General features: G+C 37.1%; 3 protein-coding genes and 1 long non-coding RNA gene across 5 annotated transcripts in view; 2 read left to right on the top strand and 2 right to left on the bottom strand.

The window, feature by feature from the left end:
* Positions 1 to 284, bottom strand: part of naaladl1 (N-acetylated alpha-linked acidic dipeptidase like 1) — a 13,587-nt gene extending 13,303 nt beyond the window's left edge. Inside the window, exon 1 of the mRNA XM_077562246.1 lies at positions 213 to 284. The gene's annotated coding sequence lies outside the window, so the exon portion shown is untranslated. The remainder of the gene's footprint in view (positions 1 to 212) is intronic.
* The window catches only part of erap1b (endoplasmic reticulum aminopeptidase 1b), an 18,293-nt gene extending 1,229 nt beyond the window's left edge, over positions 1 to 17,064 (top strand). Inside the window, exons 3-20 of one of the 2 annotated variants that reach the window (XM_077562244.1) lie at positions 476 to 974; positions 2,425 to 2,563; positions 2,674 to 2,808; positions 3,780 to 3,900; positions 5,029 to 5,183; positions 6,333 to 6,446; positions 6,554 to 6,685; positions 6,759 to 6,890; positions 7,464 to 7,547; positions 7,628 to 7,839; positions 8,060 to 8,139; positions 8,828 to 9,011; positions 9,943 to 10,099; positions 11,685 to 11,869; positions 11,951 to 12,112; positions 13,578 to 13,718; positions 14,940 to 15,021; positions 15,337 to 17,064. In XM_077562244.1, the coding sequence (XP_077418370.1) occupies positions 496 to 974; positions 2,425 to 2,563; positions 2,674 to 2,808; positions 3,780 to 3,900; positions 5,029 to 5,183; positions 6,333 to 6,446; positions 6,554 to 6,685; positions 6,759 to 6,890; positions 7,464 to 7,547; positions 7,628 to 7,839; positions 8,060 to 8,139; positions 8,828 to 9,011; positions 9,943 to 10,099; positions 11,685 to 11,869; positions 11,951 to 12,112; positions 13,578 to 13,718; positions 14,940 to 15,021; positions 15,337 to 15,504 (2,862 nt within the window). In that variant the 5' untranslated portion in view covers positions 476 to 495 and the 3' untranslated portion in view covers positions 15,505 to 17,064. Of the gene's footprint in view, positions 1 to 475; positions 975 to 2,424; positions 2,564 to 2,673; positions 2,809 to 3,779; positions 3,901 to 5,028; positions 5,184 to 6,332; positions 6,447 to 6,553; positions 6,686 to 6,758; positions 6,891 to 7,463; positions 7,548 to 7,627; positions 7,840 to 8,059; positions 8,140 to 8,827; positions 9,012 to 9,942; positions 10,100 to 11,684; positions 11,870 to 11,950; positions 12,113 to 13,577; positions 13,849 to 14,939; positions 15,022 to 15,336 lie in introns of those variants that run through there. The other variant, XR_013293544.1, reaches the window with a different exon arrangement.
* A 551-nt stretch (positions 17,065 to 17,615) lies between these two features.
* On the top strand, positions 17,616 to 20,930 carry LOC144049341 (uncharacterized). The gene is made up of 4 exons (XM_077562186.1): positions 17,616 to 18,181; positions 19,106 to 19,169; positions 19,242 to 19,536; positions 20,620 to 20,930. Exons 2-4 carry the CDS (start codon positions 19,141 to 19,143, stop codon positions 20,725 to 20,727), a joined length of 432 nt encoding a protein of 143 aa, XP_077418312.1. The 5' UTR covers positions 17,616 to 18,181; positions 19,106 to 19,140; the 3' UTR covers positions 20,728 to 20,930.
* A 770-nt stretch (positions 20,931 to 21,700) lies between these two features.
* Positions 21,701 to 23,710, bottom strand: LOC144049492 (uncharacterized). Its single transcript, XR_013293579.1, has 2 exons — positions 23,575 to 23,710; positions 21,701 to 22,434 (listed from the first exon to the last, which is right to left on the bottom strand). It is a non-coding gene; the product is annotated as an uncharacterized LOC144049492 (long non-coding RNA).
* Between the last annotated feature and the right edge of the window lie 1,657 nt (positions 23,711 to 25,367).

Here is a 25,367-nt window from a genome sequence, read left to right on the forward strand (position 1 = left end):
CAAATTGTCTATAGGTGTGATTGTGAGTGTGGTTGTTCGTCTCTGTGTGCCCTGCGATTGGCTGGCAGCCAGTTCAGGGTGTACCCCGCCTACTGCCCGAAGCCAGCTGGGATAGGCTCCAGCACCCCCGCGACCCTTGTGAGGAAAAGCGGCCAAAAAAATGGATGGATACTCTCTGTTTCATACTCATAAAGAATAACAGTGTGACATACCATATAATGCAGGGGTGGCCAAGTTCGGTCCTCGAGAGCTACAATCCAGCCTGTTTTCCACGTTTCTCTCCCCTAACACACCTGGCTCATGATCAGGATCGTTATTAGGCTTCTGCAAAGCTTGCTGATTAGCTGATCATTAGATTCAGCTGCGCTGCAGGAGGGAAACATGGAAAACAGGCTGGATTGTGGCTCTCGAGGACCGAACTTGGCCACCCCGGATATAATGAATGAACACTTCTTGCTGGTTTGTACCCCAACAGGTCCTGTTTGAGCAGCCGCCATGTTTGTGGCTCCTCTTCGCTTGGTGGTCTTTCTTTACCTGGGCCGGGTGTTGGGGACGCAGCTTCCGCAATCCAACCTGCAAAACATAACCGGCGCTCAGCCGTTCCCGTGGCATGAGATGAGACTCCCTCAAAGCGTCGTACCCGTCCACTACGACCTGGCCATTCACCCCAATCTGACCACCCTGACCTTCAGCGGCGTCGTTCGCATCCGGCTGGACGTGCTGGAGGACACCAACGCCATCGTTCTGCATGCCAAGCAGCTGGAGACTTCTAACGCAAAGCTGAAGACGCCCGAGGGGGTGCGGCCTCTTCAGGTTGTGGACAATTTTGTTCATCAGCAGCTTGCCCTGATGTCAGACGAGGTGATCCCCAAAGGGCAAGACTACGAGGTCTATATGGAGTTTTCGGCCAACCTCTCGGACAGCTACCACGGTTTTTACAAGAGCAGCTACCGCACCAGCGGCGGGGAACTCCGGTAAGCTTTTTATTTGATTTGATGGTTTTTGAAAGTCTTTGCAAAGATAATGATTAGGGCCCGACTGATCTGGATTCTTTGAGACTGATGATGATTCCAATATTTGGCAGAATAAAGTTTTCATAATAATCAGTTGAGTTAACTTTTAAAATATTTAATGAATAGGGGTGTCAGGTGATTTTTTTTTTTAAAACTCATTCACTGCCATCGACGGCTATAGACGTCAAAAACTCAATTGAACTATTTCTATTAATTTAAAAATTTTCCCACTTTTGTGAAGAGTATGAATACCTAGATTTTTTTTGTATTAGAACAGATATAAAATTTGTGATTCATTGTGAGTTAACTAGTGTAATCATGCGATTAATTACGATTAAAAAATTTAATTTTTAATAATGTTTTCTTAAAAAAAAAATATTATTAAAAATGCAAAAAATAATAATTAAAAGAAAATATTATTATAAATTAGGGGCATCAGGCGATTAAAATTTGTAATCGTAATTAATCGCATGACTTCACTAGTTAACTCACGATTAATCACAAATTTTATATCTGTTCTAAATGTACAAAAAAATAATTCTAGGCTTTCATACTCTTAACAAAAATGGAAAAAAATGTTAAACTAATAGAAATTGTTCAAATTAATTTTTGACGTCTATTGCTGTCAATAGCAGTGAATGAGTTAATTGTAATTAATCGCATGACTTCAACTCAGGATTAATTGCGTATTTTATATTTCTTCTAAATGTACAATAAAATATGCAATAAAATATTCTGCATCTTTTAGTCATTGATACAGTAATTTCATAATAATTCATAAAATTGACTTAAAATAAAAAATATGAACTATGCTGTAAAAAAACAATGCGATATTAATTTGTGTTGGTCGTTTTTCTGCCACTAGATGGCAGAAAAATGGCTCAGTGCATTATTCTTTTCATATTAATCTAATCTTCAACATGAAGTAACTTGTGACATTTTAAAATGTATAAAATACAACTTGACCCCAGTCTTCACAAATATATGAATTATTATTAAATGTATTACTGCAAAATTTCGATGTGGACGTGTCTGCTGCGTTACGACGCACATGAAAAAAATAGTGGCATTAAAGGAACTTTAAATGAACTGAAAAGTAGAGCACTAATTTTGATGCCCCTGGTAATGAATAAAATAAGTTCTTTTATGGTCCCTTATTGCTTATGACGAGGAGAACATTTGACTGTTTTACATTACTTAGCCCTTTAGCATTAGTTTAACTTTACGACGGAGAGAAAAATCAGCCTTGGCGGAGGTTCCATTCCCGTTGTCAAGGCAGAATTTTTAACACTGCTGAATTTCTACAGGTGTAAACAAACAAAACAAAACCAGAAAAGTTGCAGTGATACATTGATCTGTCAATCATTTTTTTGATCATCTGTTACTGTTTATACATGAATGTGGTTATTAGGATTCTGGCATCCACGCAGTTTGAACCCACCTCTGCCCGAGCGGCCTTCCCTTGTTTTGACGAGCCCGCCTTTAAAGCGAACTTCACCATCTCCATCATACGGGAGGCTCAACACATCGCCATCTCCAATATGCCCAAGGTCCGACATGCCCACCACTACTCCACTGCATCCTGTTTCCGACGTCTGTAACTGACTGTACTTGTTCTTCTACTTTTGTCACTGTTTGCGGTATATCTCTTACCTCACAGACAAAAACAGTCGCGTTACCTGGAAATGTGTTTGAGGATCATTTTGCCACCACAGTCAAGATGAGCACATACTTGGTAGCCTTCATCGTGTCGGATTTCCACTCTGTGAGCAAGATGACCCAAAATGGCGTCAAGGTGAGGGTGAAGCCCTAAATCCATACATGTGTAACAATTACAGATGTCCCAAACACACATTTTTGGCACGCAAGTGTGACCAGTACATTTGCTGTTTTTTTTTTTTTTTTTGATGTGTTAAATTTATGTTCTTACCTTTTTGAATTCTTGAATAGTTTTGATTTCTGACAAACTTCTGCTCCATACATAAGTTAATTTATCAATAATATAACAAAAATGAGTGAAAATGTGAATATTTACAGTTTAATCTATTTACATTGTGCGCGCCAAGTAAAATAAAAAAATAAATAAATACAAATATAAATAAATATAAAATACATATAAATCAATATAAATAATATATAAAAATAAAAAAGTTACTCTGGAGTAAGCATGGGCTGATATTAAATTCTGACAGTATAATAACTGACCAAAAATGTTGCTAAAATAAAAACAAAAATGGCATTTTTGGGGTAAATAAAAATTTTAAAAATCCTTTCGTTTTTAAACAAAATATATAATCATTGGTACAAAATAAACGTGTCCCAAGTTTATATACATTGATCTTCTGTTTTATTTTTTCTTAGTAAGTCACAATGTCACATTACTGGAGAGCTTTATTTTTATTTTATTTTTTAAGAACTAACCCTTGGGCTACTAGTGTTGTCCTTGAGGCTAATTAGTACCCTCTGGCACCATTTATTTAATTTAATTTAATTGTATTTAATTTTATTTTCTAGGAAAATGCACAAGAGGAAAAAAAAAACCCTGTTTGCAGAGGAAAAAAATGAAGGGAATGAACTTAAAATATGTTTACTCAAATTGCCTACTTCTAGACTAGATTTGATTAGCTACAATTCTCATGAAAACATTTTGAACTCCCGTTTTTTTGGGGCAACCTGGGACGGATTACTGCTATTTCCATTCATTTCAATGGGGATGGAAGGATGTGCGATGTAAAGACTTAAATATGCATTCTTGCTTGCCATCAGATTTCCGTCTACGCCGTAGCAGAGAAACTCAACCAGACAGACTTTGCGCTGGACGCCGCTGTCAAGCTGCTCGACTTTTACGACAACTACTTCAATATTCCTTACCCGCTCCCCAAACAGGGTGAGCATGTTGTTCGGTAGTTGACACAGAATGTGGGATGTCGTAACATTTAAATCTCATATGTAACCTTACGTCACAACATGACTGCCTCACACTTTTTGTGTTAAATATACATTTTCTACTTAAGCATTCGACAATAATTCACAATATTTGGACTGACAGATACTGGTGATTTTAGTCTGTCACTCTTTTGGATTTATTTTATTTGATTATAGATTATAGATGTTATTGTGCAAGATTATCATGAGTGACAAATTAAAGGAGTGGTTACCTCAATTATGCAATAGTACATCCCATGCGCGCATATGTCCTTGCATGACCGCGTGCGCTGAGGTAATTAGTTTTTTTTTTTTTTTTTTACTTTGACTTTTTGTATTCATTTATTTGTAATATACCAAGTGTCAGTCATCATCAATAACTCATTCACTGCCATTGACGGCTATAGACGTCAAAAATTCATTTGAACTATTTCTATTAGTTAAAAAAAAAAATCCACTTTTGTTAACATGATTAATCGTGACACGATTTAAAAAAGAAAAGATTATTAAAATTTAGGGGCGTCAGGCGATTAAAATTTTTAATCGTAATTAATCGCATGACTTCACTCGTTAGCGCACGATTAATCACAAATTTTATATCTGTTCTAAATGTACAATTAAAAAAAAAAATCTAGGTTTTCATACTCTTGTTAACAAAAGTGTGGGGGGAAAAAATGTTAAACTAGAAGAAATTGTTCAAATGAATTTTTGACGTCTATAGCCGTCAATGGCAGTGAATGAGTTAATTGGCACCTAAATGGAAATAATCATCTAATAACACATGATACAGTGCCACCAAAAATGTGATGTCATTTTGTAGTCTAATTACAGCCGGTGCTCATTCAAATGATCTCAAACAAGATGTTGAAAACCAAATGTTAGTTTAAGGGTTTTTTTGTTCTTTGTTAGATATGCTCGAATACAGCCCAAATAATTCAAAACCTTTGAGTTCTGATCTTTTATTTTTCAAGGTGAAGTTTATTTCATATTGTATTTCTCCGACATAAATAGACCAAAATATTTGAAATGATACATCCTGTATGTTGACATGTCCAGTTTTGTATTTCCTTTTGGTGTCTGCTTGTGGCAGACCTGGCTGCTATCCCGGATTTCCAGTCGGGGGCGATGGAGAACTGGGGTTTGACAACCTACAGAGAGGCGGCCCTTTTCTTCCATCCGGAAAAATCCTCCATCACAGACAAATTGCAGATCGCCAAGATTATTGCTCACGAGCTCGCACACCAGGCAAGACCACCCGAATACTAAATTACCGGGAGACCTCACTTGTTGTCACAATCATCCACAGTGGATAGCAAAAGTCGATACCGCCCTCTTTAAATGGCAGGTATTTGTGATGAGAGAAAAAATTGGAGCAAGATAAATCATAAAAAAAAACATGAAGCTATTATCTTGAAGCCCATTCCCACCAGAATTTAGAAGCCTTTTTCCGTCAGTGTGTTGTTGTTTTTTTTTAGTTTGGGAAGCCCTTTTGACTTTTGTTTTCTTTCTTTTTTCTTTACTGGATGTAGTCTATTTGCACCAGTTTTGTTTGTTTGTTTGTTTGGGAAGACTTTTTCTGCCAGAAAAAAAAAGAATTTGTTCCTCTTTTCTTTCTTTTTTTTTTTTACCATAGTAAAGACCTGTTCCGCCAGTAAAAAAAAAAACTTTTTGTCTTTCTTCCTTTTATATATATAAATAAATAAACACCTTTTTTTCTTTCTTTGTTTATTTAATTTAATTACTGGATGTAGCCTATTTCCACCAGTTTTGTTTGTTTGTTTGTTTAAGACTTTTTCTGCCAGAAAAAAATTAAGAATTAGTTTTTTTGTTTTTTTTTACCATGGTAAAGACCTATTCCGCCAGTAAAAAAACATTTTTTTCTTCTTCATTTATATATATATATATATATATATATATACCTTTTATTTCTTTTTTGTTTTCTTTTTTTAAATTTAAGTTTAACTGAAGAAGCCCGTTTTTTTTCTTTTTTTTCTGGATGTAGCTATTTCCACCATTTTTTTTTTTTTTAGTTTGGGAAGACTTTTTCTGCCAGAAAAAAAAAGAATTTGTTCCTTTTTTTTTTTTTACCAAGGGAAGACCTATTCCGCCAGTAAAAATTTAAAAAATAATCCCTTTCCTTTTTTTCTTTCTTTGTTTTTTTCTTTCTTTTTTAAATTTAACTGAAGAAGCTTATTTCCACCAATGGATTATTATTATTATTATTATTATCTATATTTTTTTCAGGCAGGAATGAGCTGCCAAACCTCTACTTTGTAGTACTCATTTTGGTCTCATATTTTTTGTATCACAAAAACCTGACGTACGAACAGGGGTGTGTAGACTTTTTATATCCACTATATATGAAAGTACTGTACATTTGTCGTCTCTGCGCAGTGGTTTGGCAACTTGGTGACGATGGAGTGGTGGAACGACCTGTGGCTCAACGAGGGTTTTGCCAAGTTCATGGAGTTTATCGCCGTCGACGCCACCTACCCGGAGCTCCAAGCGGTGAGAGCCGCGCCCTTGCGCGTTAGCCATTGCGCGTTAGCCATTGCGCGTTAGCCATTGCGCGTTAGCCATTGCGCCTCCTCATGAAGGAATCTCTGTCTTCTTAGAATGACTTATTCTTGGGGAAGTGTTACAACGCCATGGAGGTCGACAGTCTCGCCTCATCGCACCCCATTTCCACCCCTGTGGAAAACCCCGCCGAGATACAGGAAATGTTTGACGACGTGTCTTACGATAAGGTTCATTTTTTTCTGTTATGACTTCCTTGATCAGTGCGTCTTTCTTTGTTTAACAGTCTGCTGTTTTTTTCAGGGAGCGTGTATTCTGCATATGCTGGAAGATTTCCTGACACCTGAAGTGTTTGAGGTGGGGCTCGTCCGCTACCTGAAGCGCTATAGCTACCGAAACACAGTCAACAGCCACCTGTGGGAGAGCCTGACCAATGTGAGTGATTTATGTGTAGGAGGATATCGCCACACAATTTTATTCTATTATTCTATATTATCTTCTACAGAAAAAAATATTATTAACTCATTCAAACCCAAAAACGTGTAAATACGTTTTTTAAATGTCCTCCACTCCAAAAACGTATTTATACGTTTTTCTTATGCAAGATCATAAAGAAGGCTTTGATGCAGCTTCTGACATGAAGAGGTGGCTTAAAGCAATTCTAGTTATTACAAAAAGTGGCCAGCAAGTGGCAGCAGAGTATAAGAGATCAGCCAGAGCCATGTTGCAGCAAGCTTTTTTTTGACTGTTTTCTCCAGGAATGTGAATAATGATGAAATTTAGCTATATTCTAATGCAAATTGCTGTAAAACTGAAACAGATAGAAATGTACTCTTTTACTCTAATCTTTCTTTTGGTATGTTTTTATAGCGATAGAACACTATATTCTGTGGGCTTTGCAAAATCAGTCAAAATCCAATAAAACAGCCGGGGGCGAAGGGGGTTGCTTCAGTGAAATTTGGCTGGGAGTGAATGATTTAAATATATACATTTTCTTTTCTTAATCAGGTTTGCGATCTGAATGATCTGCCAGGCGTTTCATCGAAGCAAAAAGCATTTTGCTCAAAACACACCCTTCGATCTGGAGAATATGTAAGTTGTCACGCACGAAAATGAATTTCACCAGGTGCGATGTGCATGTTGTGATTGATTTGTGTTCGGGCACAAAACAGTACGACGGCGACAAGTTTGACGTCAAGGCCATCATGGACACGTGGACGCTGCAGAAGGGCTTCCCGCTAGTCAGTGTGGAAGTAAAAACTCGCAAGATCATGCTCACCCAGCAGCATTACCTGAAGATAGAACCCAAGCCCACCATCACTAAAGACACCACTGGAAAAAATAAAGACACCACTGGAAAAAATAAAGACACCACTGAAAAAAAGTAAATAAGTAAATGCAGATTCTATTAAAGTAAAAAAGTAAATGCAGATTCTATTACTGAACACATAATGAGCAGTGTTTCTCATGGAACATGGAATTAGCAAACTAGCTTAAAAAGAGCTACAAATATGTTACCGTGCCAAAAAGACTCATTATGATGTACCTGCAACATTTGTATGTCTTTTTTGCAATGTCATTTTAATCGCGATGATGTGTTCAAGGCTCATTTGGAGGATTCCACTAACGTACAAGACAAGCGACTCGCCCACAACACATCACGTACTGATGAAATCCGAAGTGGGTAAGAGCCTGATTTATTTATTTATTTTCTGCTATGGCACAGATATATATATTTTTTTATGCTATTGAGTTTCCCCCTGCCCCCTCCCTCACAAAATTGCAAACAGGAAGTCAACCTCAAAAGTGTGTGTCCCCCTAGTCAAACACAGCATTCTGATTAATATTGCGTTTGTGGAATATGAGTTAAGCAGCAAAATCCGCTCCATCTCGGGGCGGCCATTTTGTTTTTTTGTTTTTTGCTGTCCACTGATAATGACATCACAGTTGGTCAGGGCTCATGTAACAACCAATCACAGCTGAGATACAGAAAACAGGTAAGCTGTGATTGTTTTTTGGGGGGGTTTGAAATTTTTCCTTTTGCTGTCCTGCGTAATTTTTCTTATGAAAAATTTCAATGTTTTTTTTTAAATTTTTCAATGTTTTTTTTTTCTTTATTAGGTCGTGCGTGTGACCTCAGGATGTTTTTTTTTTTTTGCTATACTAGTATAAAGTGTAATTGCGCATCCACTACAATAGGTGGCAGTGGCGCTTTCATTGTCAGTTAGTGTACAAGGACTATTAGCTCCTTTGCAGAGTTTTATTTCAAACAATTTGACAGACAAATGACTATTTATAGTCGCAGCAGAGAGTTAGTTGGGGGGTTGCAGGGGGGGCACAACGAAAATAATGTAACTCCTCCTTGTCCACAGATGTCCTGCGCCTCCCAAATCAAGTGGACTGGATCAAGTTCAACGTGGACATGAGCGGCTACTACGTCGTTAACTACGGCAAAGATGGCTGGAAAGCCATGATTAAACTGCTGCACAACAACCACACGGCGCTCAGCGGAAAGGACCGAGCCAGCCTCATACATGACGTCTTCCGGCTCGTCAGGTCAGAAAACATGGACGAGTTGATTTCAAGTCAACCTTAAACATTTCTTGACAATTATATGTTATATGTGACCTCACTAGTCTAAACATAACATTCTGATTAATATTACATTTGTGGAATATGAGTCATGCAGCAAAATCCAGCCGTTTTTATCCAGCTCAGGGGGCGGCCATTTTGTTACTGGTTGTCAACTTAAGATGACATCACAGTTGCTCAGGGCTTAGGCAACGACCTATCACAGCGCACCTGTTTTGTGAAGCTGAGCTGTGATTGGTTGTTACCTGATCCCTAAGCAACTGTGATGTCATTTTCACGCGACAGAAAGTGGCAAAATGGCCGCCCCCTGAGATGAAATGTTTTTTGTTGTTGTTTTTTTCCCCCACCCCGGGAGAGCTCAGTATTGTTCATTCGGTAATTTTACTGATTTGACATGTCATCATCATTGCTCTCTCTTTTTTTTTTTTTAAATTATAATTTTTTATTGCGTGCGTGTGAGTGTGTACTCATTAGTTCACCTAAAACCTATTAAAAAATCCCATACCGTTCACCTAAACCGAATACTTCAGAATCCAGCTAGAGTCGTGAGGTTGTCAGGAGACCCGAGGAAGGATCAAAGAAAGGAAAGCGAAATCCAGCACCGACCAGACATTACCTACCACCCACCGGGTTGCCAGCCAGAGTCTTTCACCAACCCCAGAAGCATCTCAATTCCAACAAATTAGGGAGACCAAAGGAGAGACCGAGGAAAGGAAGGAGGGACAGACGAAGCAGAGTGAATGAGATGAAATGCTTAAGATTATATTGGACGTGTATGGCACATTATGTTGTATCAGTGCAGTTTAATTGTGCTTATTAATCTAGAATACGATGCAAATCCTGTTGCCTTGGCTTTTCCACATGTTTTTTTTTTTTTTTATCGTGTGCGTTTCAGCATCAAGATGGTGAGCCTGGAAACGGCTCTGGATCTGGCCACATATCTGTCCAGAGAGACGGACATCATGGCTGTGACGCAGGGCTTTCGAGAGCTCATCCCCATCTACAAACTGATCGAAAGGAGGGAAGTTGCTTTTCTCGACGAGGGCATGAAGGTTAGCAGAGGCAGCGGCGGCAGTTTGGGACAAAACACAATTTGGTGTGCAGACATTCAAGTGACACATGAAACGATAATTAAGTTGAAATGCTGTCAGACGGGTTTGAGTTCAGTTTTCGTCTGGCTGAGACGCGTCTGCAAACTTTTGTCTTGGGGGTTGGGAGCGGTAATTGACTGCGGGGCACAATTACTGTGCTGTTGAATTGTCAAATATTGTACATTTAGTGTTGCCATCGCAATAATTCAGTGCACAGCCGTTAATGCCGAAACTAGGATGTTTTTCAGGCCGATGCCGGTTCAGATATTTGGCGGAATACATTTCTGATTAATTAAAAAATGTATATAATACATTAAATAACTTCTTTTTTTTGGTCCCTTAACTCATTCACTGCCATTGACGGCTATAGACGTCAAAAATTCATTTGAACTATTTCTATTAGTTTTCCACTTTTTCCACTTTTGTAATTAAGAGTATGAAAACCTAAAAAAAAAAATATATATTGAACATGTAGAACAAATATAAAATGTTTGATTAATCGAAAGTTAATTATTGAAGTCATGCGATTAATTACAATTAAAGATTGTAATCGCTTTACAACCTTTAATTGTAATTTAATTATAATTAAAGATTGTAAAGCGATTTAAAAAGAAAAGATTATGAAAAATTAGGGGCGTCAGGCGATGAATTTTTTTAAATTGTAATTAATCACATGACTTCACTAGTTAATTCACGATAAATCGCAAATTTTATATCTGTTCTAAATGTACAATAAAAACAATCTAAGTTTTCACACTCTTAAAAAATATGTTGAATAGAAATAGTTCAAATGAATTTTTGACGTCAATGGCAGCGAATGAGTTAATGTTTACAAAAATTGAATTACAAGCAGGACATTTGACTGTTACGTTTTCCTTTAGTATTTATTTATTTACATTAGAAAAGAGATAAAAATCAGGAAAAAAATCATCCAACTTAATTTTTTCCCCTTTGGGCGATGTTGCAATGTCATTATCTTTGTCTTATGTGTAAAAAGGCCAGATTTAAAAGAACTCATTTTGGCCGATTAAATCAGACACTCAATTAAATGGGCCCTAGTCAAAACCCCTGGCAACAAAGGTGAGCACACCCCTAAGTGAAATGTCCAAATTGGGCCCAATTAGCAATTGTGCCTCTTATGAATTCATTCAAACTATAAGCCGTTCCTACTTTTTTAATGTTAAGCTTTTTTTTTTTTCAAGTTCATTTCATAGTGATCATTCTGATCATTGTTGCTTTTGTCTCTTCTTGACAAATTCTCTCCGTCTCCAATTAGCTGAAAACACTTCCGCTTGTCTGTTGTCTAGATTCCTTAGGTTCCGCCACATCACTGTTATGTTTTTTTTTTTTTTCACCAGGATTTTTCTCCGATTGTTCTCACTGTTCAAACTAATGACCGAATGAAAAGCGAGCATCTCTGTTTGTCCAAACCAAGAAGCCAACTCAAATTTGCGGTCGAGGGAACGGCTCCATGATTTAATTCATAAACAAAGAACGCCACAAGATTGACAATTATTTGCTCATTATCCTTTTGTTGTGTTCACAGGCTTTCATGCTGGACCTGTTCAAGAACTTGATTGACAGCCAGCGGTGGGACGATTCGGGTTCGACGTCCGAACGAACGCTGCGCGGCTACCTGCTGCTGTTCGCCTGCGTCAGGAACTACACGCCTTGCGTGAGCAAAGCCAGCCAGCTGTTCAACATGTGGAAGGACTCGGATGGCAAAATGAGGTCCGATCCGACATCATCCCCTCACGTTTGATTGATGATGATGATGATGATGATGATGACGAAGATGTCTCCGCTTCTCAGCCTCCCCGTTGACGTCACCCTGGCCGTGTACGCCGTCGGGGCTCAAACGCCGGAGGGGTGGGACTTCCTGTTTGAGTTCTACCGAGCGACCTTGCAAATGTCCGTTCAGAGCCGCATCAAGCTTGCGTTGACGATCAGCCCATTGCGGAAAAAGCTCAAGTGGTACGTATTCGATCAAGTAAGTTGCGGACGTCCATGTCGGTGAATATGCAAGAGGAATACGCGCATATTTGCAATTTGGGGCTTTATAAATGTTTTTGAATTTTGTGAATGGGAGTAAAAAAATCAGATGAGCTTGAATGAACTGCACATGATGAAGCTGGAATCGTTTGAATGGTTCAAATCATGTTGAGGAGGGACGGACGAGTGTAGAATATGTCTTAATACGGGAATTTTTGAGAAAGGAAAAAATGGGAATTTTTGGTATGTGCAAAAATTTGTTGTGGATTGATTAGGCAGAATTATTTAAATACCAAATGACAGGGATGTGATTTTTCCGCTAATTCGCGGAATTCCGCTTTTTTTATCTCCCCCCCCAAAAAAAAAATTATTTCTATTTTTTTTTATATATTTTTTTTTATTTTTATTTTTTTTTTAGTAGTTCATTGTGTATGCACATGACTCTGACAGATAACATCTTCTGCTATAACAAAGACATTTGTGGTATGCTCTAATATGAGTTACTTTTCATTTGGTCATGATACAATTATTTGTTCATGAAATTTGAACTCTTCAACATTATTTATGTGTTAACTTAGTAATCACATTAGTTAGATATGATGATATTCTCAGTGATAGTTTTTAAAAGCAAAGGCAATCCAATGTTTTTGAATGTGACTGATTTTGAGTTGACTAAAACTGCCATTTTATATGGGATAGTTCAATATACATTGAAAATTTATGCTGTTGTTTTGTCTATTTCTTTGTCATGTGAGTGCATTGAAAGTACTTAAAAACACGGAAAACCCATGAGCTCCGGGGGGGCTGCGCTCCCCTTGTCCCCCCACCAGGGCACTGCCCTGGACCTAGCTGGGTGCCAGCGGCCCCCAGACCCCCGGCTAAATTTTCAGATAATTTCACTTTGGTCAAATCACATCCCTGCAAATGAGGATTGTCTGAATGTGGCAATGGAAATTCGGCCTCAATTGAAATGAAAAGGGGTTATTCTAAGACAAAACATGTTGAATTATGGGAAAACCGTGAAATTTTTGGAATGAAAACGATAGAAGCCCCACTGGCATGAATATTTGGAACATGTTGAAATTGGAACGATGTCAATCGGATGTATTGCGTGAATGGAGAAGAGCGTCAAATATCGTCATGGGAAAAAAAAATCTTCCCATTTTTTTTAATAAATCAATGGATTTCATATGCAAAAAAAGATGAATAAAAGGTAAAGCAATATGCAAATTGCTGGCAACGATTCTACCTTAATTTTTACAAATAATTATTTATCCACTTCATTCGTATTTATTTGTTTTTGTATGTAGAGCAATAGTTCTTCTCATTGAAATGTCTTTTTTTTTTTTATTACATGTACGTTTGAACGTACGTACCGCTACATACGTACGCAGCGTCCTATCATATCATAAATCATATTCTATTCGGTCTCGTCTTTCCTCTGCAGGTTGCTGGCGCAGAGTCTCCTGGGCGAGGTGGTGAAAACTCAAGACCTCCCAGATCTTTTGGTCTCCATCAGCAGGAACCCGCGAGGCCACCGACTAGCGTGGGACTTCCTGCGAGCCAATTGGCCGACGCTGATCAAAAAGTCAGTCGTGAGCCGAGATTCGTTTTGTTATCACTGAGCAACAAATGGGACACGTGTCGACATGCCGACGACTTTCTTGTCGGCACTTTACTTGTGCCCGTCTGATTTCCAAAGTCTCAGGGTCTGTTAGGTAAGAAGTTTTATCTTTTTTTTTTTGGAATGATAGCGACACTAGATAGTTGAGTGAACTGAAATCAGGTCAGGTCTGGGGCGTCAAATGAGATTCATTATGTCATCATTTGTGTAAGTCGGAATGATTTTTCACACTATGGGGATAGCACTGAAGGACTTTGAAATCATCCAATTGCAATTGCTGATGAACTCATTCACTGCCGTTGACGGCTATAGACGTCAAAAATCCATTTGAACTATTTCCATTAGTTTCAATTTTTTCTTCCCACTTTTGTTAACAAGAGTATGAAAATCTAGATTTTTTTTCATTGTACATTTAGAACAGATATAAAATTTCTTATAAATCGTGCGTAAAACTAGTGAAGTCATTCGATTAATTACAATTAAAACTTTTAAATAAAAATTGACACCCTTAATTTTTAATAATCTTTTCTTCTTCTTTTTTTTTTTAAATGAAGGACTACAGAAATCAGTCATAGTTGATATGCTGAAATCAGATGATTTGGACAGTTTTACATTAAAAAATGACGACTTGATTATATATATATATATATATATATTTAAAAAAAATATATATATATATATATATATATATTTAAAAATTTTGGGGTGTCAGGCGATTAAAATGACTTCACTAGTTAACTCACAATTAAAAAAAGATTATTAAAAATGCAAAAAATAATAATTAAAAGAAAAGATTATTAAAAATTAGGGGCATCAGGCGATTAAAATTTGTAATCGTAATTAATCGCATGACTTCAATAGTTAACTCACGATTAATCGCAAATTTTATATCTGTTCTAAATGTACAATAAACATTTTTTTCTAGGTTTTCATACTCTTGTTAAAAGTGGAAAAAAATGTTAAACTAATAGAAATAGTTCAAATGGATTTTTGACGTCTATAGCCGTCAATGGCAGCGAACGAGTTAATATGCAATTCTTTTTTCGAGGCCCATTTATATGAATTGTTGTCACAGTGACAATTCCTTTGGGTACGCACTGTTGTCAGGGTGCACTTTCTTAGTTAAATATCGGAAATATGTTGTAAGACCATCAAATAGTTGACCTGTTTGTATGGATATTGCAGGTTTGAAGTTGGCTCCTCCTCCATCGCGCACATGGTGATGGGAGTGGCCAGCCCGTACTCCTCCTCGACGTTGCTCAAAACCGTGAGTGCACTTCATTTCCTCGTTTTATTACCTTGTAGGGATCAAAAATTAAGATCACTGTTGTGGGCCTCTTTTTTTTTTTTTATTATTATCTATTTTTTTTTTAATGTATCATAACTACTAATGGTATCGGTCTCTGTGAGTACAGTAAATTTGAGTATCGGTCTAAAAAAAAAAGTGGTATCGGACATCCCTAAAAAATCCCATCAGGCTGTGAGTTATTGTTTACATTTTCATTTTCAAATCCGCATCTCACGGACGTTCCGAACTGCCGATGTGCTTTTGGCGATGCCACTTTTTTGTACGTTTGCTCAGGTGGAGAAGTTCTTCGGCTCTCTGACGGTGGAGACGGGTTCCAAGATGAGATGCATCCAGCAGGTCTACGACGTCATCAAAGATAACATCAACTGGGCCGAAACCAACTTCCCCATTTTGCAGTACTGGATGAAAAAACGGCAGAAATTTATTCATGAGGACTTGTAAAGACGTTTTTTCAGATTTGTTACCTAAAATGTAACATTTTGTGAGAGCAGGTGGAGAGAAACTTCCCAAATGAGACGTGTTCTAATTGCCTTAACACCAATTTTACTGCTGTCAGTCAGTGCAGAGTATCTTTGGGTTATTTGATTCAATAGCTCAAAGATCAAATCTAATTGACTTTTTTTTTTTATGTTAATGCTCTATTGCTTGCGGTCTTTAATTGATTTTCATCTGTGCTTTTATTTATGATCACAAATTGTTGTTTTAGGGCTTTTGGGTCGACCCCAGGAGTTTGTCAATGTGAAATCCGTGTCTGTGTCTCAATGTTTGGATGTCCGAGAGGTCAAAATGTGTTTGTCCAGAGAGGAGTCCTTATTTGATTTAAATTTTTTTTACTTGACATGTTTTATGGGTTCTCACCCTTGAGGTTCACCCTGTGCTTATGTGGGCTTTCTCATGCTACTCCGTTGTTACCCAATCCTAAAAACGTGCATGTTAGGTTATTAGCAGATTCTAAATTGTCCATAATGAATGTGAGTGTGAATTCTTCTTCTTCTTCTTTTTTTAACTCAATCACTGCCATTGACGAGTATAGACGTCAAAAATTCATGTGAACTATTTCTTAGTTTAACATTTTTTTTCATTTCAATAATTTTTTTATGAAAACCTAATAAGAAGAAAAAAATATTGCACATTTATAACAGATGTCAAATTTGTGATTAATCGGGAGTCAACTGTTGAAGTCATGAGATTAATTACGAATACAAGTTTTAATCATCTCACGCCCCTTATTTTTAATATATATATTTTTTAATTAGGGTCGTCAGGCAATTACATTTTTTAAATTGTAATTAATCGCATGACTTCACTAGTTAACTAATGGTTAATCACACCTTTTATATCTGTTCTGAATGTACAATAAAAAAAATCTAGGTTTTCATACATATAAAAAAATGTGAAACTAAAAGAAATAGTTCAAATGAATTTTTGACGTCTATAGCCGTCAATGGCAGTGAATGAGTTAATATCATTAACCAAAGTCATCAGGGATAAGCTCCTCCTCCTCACCATCCTGAACAAGATTAGCGCTTAGCAAAATGGCTTAACAGTGAACGGTGCCAAGTTTACAACTATCCCTTTGATATTTATTTGTTTATGGAAATGAATGCTCATGTTTTACGCCATGTTTTTGCTAATGCACTGATATTGTTCATTGATAGATACTGTGATATGAGATGTCACTTTTTTTCGCTTGGTTTTAATGTTGTTTTGGTTTATAACTTGAACTTGTTGAATATTGAAGTGCTAAAAAAATATATATATATATTGAAGAGCTATCCATCACATATGTGTCACATTGTGACTATTGAATTTGATTGAAACGTCTTCTAAATTAGACGTTTATCCACTTGCATATTGCAATTCATGAACAAGTCCAGATGTCCTATGGGTCATACTTTGCATTTTTTCCAACAAAATATTGAGGGCATATTTTTAACTGTTCTTAATTTTTCTGTGAATAATGCATGACTCTTATAAAAAGACAGGATGTATGAAAATCTGCCAATTTGTATTGATCCCCATTAGGATCGTTCAAGAATATACTTCTATTTATGTGCAATTCCAAATGTATTCATATCCTGCTCAAATTCAAAGTTAAAGTACTGTAAACTACCTTAACGTTTAAAAAAAAACATTATTTTGTGGAAAAATGTGTTTCGGAGATTACAGCTACTGTATAGACGTCAAAAATTAGTTTGCACTATTTCTATTAGTTTAAAATTTTTTACCCCAATTTTGTTAAGAGTATAAAAACCTAAAATTCATTTTTCTGCGGGGCATTTAGAACAGATATAACATTTGTGATTAATCGTGAGTTAACTAGTGTAGTCATGCGATTAATTACGATTACAAATTTGAATCGCCTGATGCCCCTAATTTTTAATAATCTTTTCTAAAAATCTATATATTTTTATTTTTTTATATATTTAAAAAATAATAATTTAATTTTTTTTTTACCGTAATTAATATATAATATTAATATCTGTTCTAATACAATAAAAATACATCTAGGTTTTTATACTCTTGTTAGCCAAAGTGGGAAAAATATTAAACTAGGAGAAATAATTCAAATGAATTTTTCACGTCTATAGCCGTCAATGGCAGTGAATGAGTTAAAACAAAATGGTTCAAAAGGGGGCCCTTAACCAATATTAATATTACGTAGCCTATACTTCGTTTGCCAAGTAAAACTGCCCCAATTTGACTTTTTATACCGACTTCAGCATACTGTATAATTTTAAAACGCCAAAACTAAATAATTTGCGTAACTGTTCATTTGTTTTTGACCGATTCTGAACCTAAGTGGTCTGAGGTGAGGCGGTGTGGCCGCTGGTAGCGTTTACTTTAAAACCTCTGCAGCCGTCATAAATTCTCGCGTGGACCTTTGGCACATGCCAATAAAAGGCGCCATGTACTATCATAGAAAAGGGCACATCTGCACAATCCACGTGCGAGAGCTCGGAACTTGCATTCGAAAGTCGACCTTCTTCTTCTTCTACTTTGATTTTTTTTTGCGCCGCGGGTCGCTCCCTGGCAGCAGCACGGCCAAATCGGAACGCAACCTCAGCTGTGCCGAGGCCTGAGCCCACACCTGACGAGAGCCCAGACAAAAAGCGAGGTGAGCGTTCCGTCTTTGTCCACTTTACAATGACGAGTATGATGAGCCAGTGACAGAACTGTGAGTGCTCACGTTCTTTTTTTCTTTTTTTTTTCTGATGTGAAATTGTTGTCATGGAGAGGATGGGGCCTCGTATTTAATATTGTTTATACATTGGTCAATCATTTGTACGAGTGTGGTTGTATTTTAGGATAAGGAATTTGATATCTTATTTGAGAGGAAACGGGTGCCATATGCCTCACACTTGCGATTATGTAAAGAAAGTTAATTACAAATAATGGTAAATAGGATTTTTCTTTTCAAAGAGCACATGTTATGGGTAACGTTCATAATAGTATTGATGCTCAACTTGAACGTAACGTCTACATTAGAATTCAAAAGAACTGACCCAATAGTGTGCCAACACCCACTTTTGTCATTTACAACTGCTTATTAATGATTTACAAAGCATTTACTAGGAACGAATACTTTCCACAGGTGCGGTACCACCGCTCTTATGACCAAATTTCCTACGGGACCAATAAAGTACCGACCTCCCTATTTAGCTACCAACTACTGCTACAACAAAGTCTATTGACAATGGGGGGGTCGGGGTCACCCCCCCCCCCCCAGCATGCAGTAGTACAATCATAATATGATGACTCAGATGCTCATGACAGTGTCATGTGTCTATCTAAAGGTTACATAGTACTGTGTTTTTATTTCTTTATTATTATGTATCCTACTCACGTGGCCATATTTGGTTGTCGTCTTCTGTTAAATAAAAAGAAACGCGGTGGCAACTGAAATAATTAGAAATCAAGGTTGATTCAAGAGCAGATCTTTTTTTTTTCCTTGTATAATATATTTATTTAAATGGATTGTCTTACATAAATTGACTTGATTTTTCATGAGACTGTATTTTAAAATGGATTTCTTATACAGGACAAATTAGACGTTCGTTGACCCAACCTGCAAGGATGTCTCTCAGCAGCATCCCCGCTCTCGAGTAAGTACATTTACGGGCAGCGATTCGCAAAGTGTCAAGTTGCAAATCTAACACTTCATTTCCCTTCCCAAGGATCTTCCTGGCAATCCTGGGCATCGGCCTCCTCATCATGTTCTGCACCACCTTCTGCAGGGCGTGCAGCCGCTTGAGGGAGGAGGAGATCGAGAGGGAGGCGTGGAGGCGGACCGAGCACGATGGCCGCCCTCCTTCCATATATTTCATCCCCTTTCATGGGAGATTGTCGCAGCAGCAGCAGCAGGAGGAAGAAGACCACCATGGCGTGCCTCGGTACAGCCAAGAAAACGTTACGCCACCGCAGTATAACGCTGCCGGGGGCTACTGCGGACCCCCACCTTCATATACAGAGGTAATTTTTGGCTTGATTTAAATACTACCACTTTTTTGTTAATCACATTTGTCGCACCTGTTTTTAAGTTGTTTAACTCAGTTAAACCCAAAAAACGTATAAATACGTTTTTTAATACTTTGTCTTGCAGTACCAAAAATATAGTTATTTTAAAAAAAAATATGCTAGAGCATACAGAAGGTTTTGATACAGCTTCTGACATGAAGAGGTTGCTTAAAGGAATGGTAGTCATTACAAAAAAAACAGCCAGCAGGTGGCAGCAGAGTATAAGAGATCAATTGCTGCAAAACGGAAACAGATACAAATATATTTTTTCCCTAATGAAAGATGAGACTTGAATCTTTCTTTTGGCAGGTTCCACCATGTTTTTATAGCAATAGAACACAATATTCTGTTATATTATTATTATTATTATCATTATTATTATTATTATTATTATTATTATTTTATGGCCTTGCAAAATCAGTCAAAATCCAGTAAAACAACCGGGGGCGAAAGGGGTTGCTTCAGTGAAAATGGCTGCGATAAGCACTATTTTACGATAATAGAAACACATTTAAAAACATATTGAGAGCAATGGATAACATACATTTATTGTACAGTGTTGTTCACCCCCCCCCCCAACTAATATAAAAAAATGAATGCTCAAATGTGTAGAGATTATAAAATGAACCATTCAATAAAATCCATCAAAAACGAGGCTGAGCTTGAAATACTTCCTGTTTTCACTGTTCTCTTTTAAACTTATTGTCCAATTGGATTTTTTTTTTAAACAGACGGATGTGCCAGCTCATTTCAAGATGAAAGGAAACAAATGTTCATCTAAGATACTTTCGATCATTTTAAAATGTGTATTTATGCATTTATGCATCGCAGTCGCTAATAGTTAGCATATCTGCCTCGCAGTTCGGAAATCACAGTTTCAAATCCGGCCTTCCTACGTGGAGTTTGCACGTTCCCTCTATCTTCTTGTCTTCAGTTTTAGATTTTTGTCTTCCCCTCACATTGCCAACATGCAAATGAGTGTCTTTGAGTCTGCATTCCCTCGTGTGACTGCCATCTTGTCCTTCTGTTTCGTCCCAGCTGGGTTGTAAACCCGACGATCTGCCGCCAGCATACACAGAATACAACGTGAGCCCCGTCATGGCGCCGGCTCACACGGAGGCGGGCCAATCTTCAACGCAACCTTAAGACGCCGCAGCGGTGACGTCATCGATGTCTGATTATCGCACACTGGACTTTATCTTGGATGCGAGCGTGCACGTGTGGCAGCGTGCGTGCGCGCGCGCGCGTCCTTTTGAGAGAATGAGTATGAACAAGATAATGGACGCTGCTGACTTGGCATCATTGTTAGAATGACCCGGAATTAATTTAACAGTTTGCTAAAGCATACATTTTTGGGAGCAAGTAATTGTATACATTTATATTAATATAAATATTTCAACTAAAGTAGCTGGTCTACTAATTGTGAATGCTCGAAACCAAAGATACCAATGTATATTTGTTCAAGAATATATTGTCACGTTAGACAATAAAATATTGCTGTGATCACTTTTAAAGGGATTAATAATCCTTTTTTTTTTTTTTTTAACAGATAAGCAATTTTAGAAAGAATGTTTGGAGGGTCCCGATGAACAATTAGGTCAAATATAATCAGACGAAGTACCGTTGAGTTCATTCTGACTGGAATGAACTAGTCTGGCGGTTGACAGTGGAAAGCTGATAGTGCTACTTTATCGGGCGAGGAACCATATTTGGTTGCTTAAGATGTTGAACCCGGCACGTCCCACACGTCCCCAATCGATGATGTAATGCAATATAGTCCAACATAAAGTGTAACCTATATATTTTTCTGTAAAAAAAAAAATAATAAAAAAATAGGCAATGTTGACAAGATTGAACTGCAATTTAGTGTACGGCCTAAAAATAAATAACATGCTGTACATACAAAATTGACTTCATATTATATTGTGCTTTGACATTTTATATCATTTAGTTAGTTTAGCAGAAATAGGTTGATTTGAGTTATTTGCGTTTTTTGCAGTCCACCTTTTTTTGGAGCACATTTTGATGAATTATTCACCAAGAAATTAAGTAAAATGTAAAATAAAAAATAAATACCTGCAACATTGTTAGCCAAAAAAAAAAAAAACATACTGCAATATTTGATAAAATCATACCTTCAATTTTTATTTTTTAATTAAGCCATATAGTGTGACATAGTGACAAAATGAGAAAAACATTTTGTAATACTCTCCAATGGTTGTCTTGGCATGAAAATGTAAAGTTATGCTTATATAATAATAATAATAATAATAATAATAATAATAATAATAATAATAAGAAGAATAAAACTCTAACCCTTCAAGCAATGGATATAATAATAATAATAATAATCTAAAAATACTCACATGCATATATTTTCTATCCTCCATTGAATTAAAGAAAAAGAAAAAAGAGGCCAAAACTGTTAAAAAATAAAATTAAAAAATCTTTCATGAATTAAGTCATTACTGTATGTTTTTATAACGTACAATATTATATAGTGCTATTTTTATGAATAAAAATAACATGTTAGTATTTTTTTGGAACAGTTTAATGGCATTTCCATTCATGTCAATGGAGAAATATGTTTTGAATTGGCACCACCTCATTGTAGTGATTTTGACGGTAATGAGGCATAAACGGACCACTTCACTCAACTTTGCAAAGTGGAACGAATATGAGCAATGGGGGTGGGGGGGGGGGGGTAGGCTGGGCGTTCAGGAAGACAGAGTTCATAGTTCGAGGGTACTTGCGGAGGGAGTGGACTGCTCCGCTGCTCTCTCATGTGAGATTAACAGCACATGAGCTGGATGTTGACAGACAGGAAGCAGGTGGCAGCCCCGGTTCCGGAACCTGATGACGGCAAAGAGAAAAAAAGAGAGAATGGACCAGGGACAACTCTGGTTAAGAGTTGACACGAACAGGAAGACGCTTCCCTCCAAAGCAGTCTTCAAAAAGGAGCTCTGCTGTAGGGTTGAACTATTTTGAAAAATAATCAATTGTAATTGCAATTGTTAATGTTATAATTGTTAATTAATTAATTCCATTATTATTGATTAATTGTTCAGCCCTTCTCTTGTCGGGCTAGATTAGGCCAGATAAAAATGAAGACATCATTATTGGGAAGTAAAGAAGTATAAATATTGTACGTGAGTAGATTTTTTTAGGCAAAAAAAAGCAACAAAATTGTTTTTTTAAATGTATTTATTTTAAATGTGCGTGTGTGTCAAAGCCACTAAAGTATGATGAATTAGAAAAGTGGACGCAAAGGTCACTTCTTGCAGTCTTGTTAGTGTTTAGCCCACTTCAATTTCCCTCGTTTACTCCTCTTGAATGCTGCTTAGCCCTCGAGGACCAATTCAGGGTTTCAGTTACAACTTTGAGCCACAGGGTGTCACTGCAGGCCATCCCTGAGCACGCCGGCGGGCCAACTCTTCCCCTTTCTGAGAAAGACCTCTTGACTGCTGATCTTCATTTTCTCCCCAGTATGACGTGTCAGGAAACACACACAGAAACCTCCATGTAGTATGTATCTCATTCATTGTTAAACTTTATTTATAGAGCACTTAAAAAATAAAAAATAAACAAAGCTGCAAAAAGTGTTTTACATAAAGTAAAAATCAGATATATAAAATCAAAGACAGTCAAAACAATAAATTAATAATATGAAGACAGTAAATACAATAAAACACTATGAATATAATGCTGAGTCATTTTCCTAGAGATAAATTATTTCTCTCTGAAGACTTTGGAGGAAGCAGGGCTATTAAAGTTAGGGAATTTCCATTTTAGTTAGTTTTTATTTCGTTTTGTTTTTTAAAGTTAGTTTGAATTAGTTTTCAAGGTGGTGCTGTAAGTTTTTATTAGTTTTAGTTATTTAAATAATGCATTGTTTTAGTTTAGTTAGTTTCAGTATTAGTTTTCGTTTAAAAAAAATATTTGTGTGCAATATTTAATAAACACTAAAATAAAAAAAAGTAACAAATTTCTTACCTAGCGTTGCATTTCGGCTGAGTTAAATGAAAAAGCAGGCGAGCCGAGCCATTGGAGTCAAAAGTCAAGCACGCAAATTTGTCGCCTGGGACGACGTCACCCGAAGGTGCTTTTCTATTGGCTGCTGCTAGATGACGTCATACACGTGTGACAAACTTTCAAACGTCCTTATTCCGGTTAAATAAATATACTTCAAATCACATTTAAAATCATCCCCAAAGGCGCTCATGTATTAAATTAATTACCAAAGACTAAAACGAAGGACATTTTTGCTATAATTAGCGTTAGTTTTAGTTAGTTTTGTAAACATAAAAAAAAATGTTTCAATTAGTTTTCGTTGTTTAAAAAGCATTTAAGTTTTTATTTTATTTCATGAATGAAATTGTTTTTTTAATTTGAGTTTTTTTTCGTTTGTTTTTGTTTACTTTGTATTTATTTAAAAAAAAAAAAAAAAAGACAGGCAGTGCTGGGTGATTTAATTGACTGGTAGTAATAGTGGTTAGCAAATGTGCCTTACAGTTCTGAGGTTCTGAGTTTGAATCTTGTCTCCGGCCTCCCTGTGTAAAGTGTTTTCTCCGTGTTCCCTCCCACATTCCGAATAATTCATGTTAGGTTTATTGCAGACTAAATTGTCCATGGGCAGGCTTTTTCCTGGCTCAAATTGTGGCCGCTACCATACTGACCATTTATTTATATACGTGTGCCCATTCCCTATGCCGGTGCTCATGTTCTCACATTTGACTAAAACACAAAATACAACTTCAGGAAGCCTCCGGATTATTAAATTAAATAATGACAACAGTGCGTTGTGCATACAGTACATAAAATGTTAATGTTTGTGCCTTGCAATTGCTGGCGACCAGTCCAGGGTGGAGCCCGCCTCTCACCCAGTCAACTGGGATCGGCTCCAGCTCACCCAAATGAGGTTAAGCAGTATTGAAAATGGATGTTTGGAAAATGCCAGCCAAATAAAACAACAATGGAAACAAGAACAAATATGGATCTGATTTGTTATTGGACGAGAGCAACGTCCCATTGCGCAGTTAAAGCAGATGAATGTTAAAGAAATTCACTTTGTGTTGCTTTAGTGAGGATTTATTGAAGCATATTGGTCTGATTACAGATTCATGGGCTGAACACACAACGCGTGTACTGGAAAGAGCACATCATTGATTGATTAAAATACTTTTCATGTTGGAAAACGCCTGGCCATGATGCCAACAAAGTTATTTCATTAAAATAACATCACTCAGCTGTCAGGAACAATCATTCAAAAATGCGTTTTCACTTTTTTTCCCACGCCATATGGAGACTTTTGCCCTCTCTTTTGTACATACCTCGAGTCTCCAGTGCTCCTCAGACAATCATGATCAAATATTGGTGGCTGGTGCTTCTGCTGCGGGTGCACAGGAAGGTCCTGGCTCCAGGGAGACAGCAGGTGGGCTCTGTTGAGAGGAATAATATCGCGCTTGCTATTCTTAGACCGCAAAGTTTGAAGCTTTTGGAAAGTCTTGCAGATCTCTCCGAGTTGGCACCGGCACTTGGCGCGGGTTTTTGCTGCTGGGATTGTTTTGTTTTGCTTGGTCATGAGAAAATCTGTGGTGGTTTTATGGAAAGGTCACGTCGCCTCACAAAGTGTTAGCAACATGTAAAGATTAGAATGCGGCAAAGCGTTGGTTGCTTTGTGAGAAAACGATCACCTTTATGTCATTCAACAACAAGGGGAGGATGCGTTTATTAACATGTTGAACGGCCATTTCGATGAGTTGGTGACATTTGCTTGTTTTTAAATT

Source organism: Vanacampus margaritifer, chromosome 3 (assembly GCF_051991255.1).
Source record: "Vanacampus margaritifer isolate UIUO_Vmar chromosome 3, RoL_Vmar_1.0, whole genome shotgun sequence".
Classification (NCBI taxonomy): Eukaryota; Metazoa; Chordata; class Actinopteri; order Syngnathiformes; family Syngnathidae; genus Vanacampus; species Vanacampus margaritifer.

Excerpts from the sequence above, each read along its gene's own strand:
- LOC144049341 (XM_077562186.1), top strand. The coding sequence starts at position 19,141 with ATGTCTCTCAGCAGCATCCCCGCTCTCGA. Across the intron at positions 19,170-19,241 it reads AGCAGCATCCCCGCTCTCGA|GATCTTCCTGGCAATCCTGG; the intron begins GTAAGTACATTT and ends TCCCTTCCCAAG. Across the intron at positions 19,537-20,619 it reads CCCCACCTTCATATACAGAG|CTGGGTTGTAAACCCGACGA; the intron begins GTAATTTTTGGC and ends GTTTCGTCCCAG.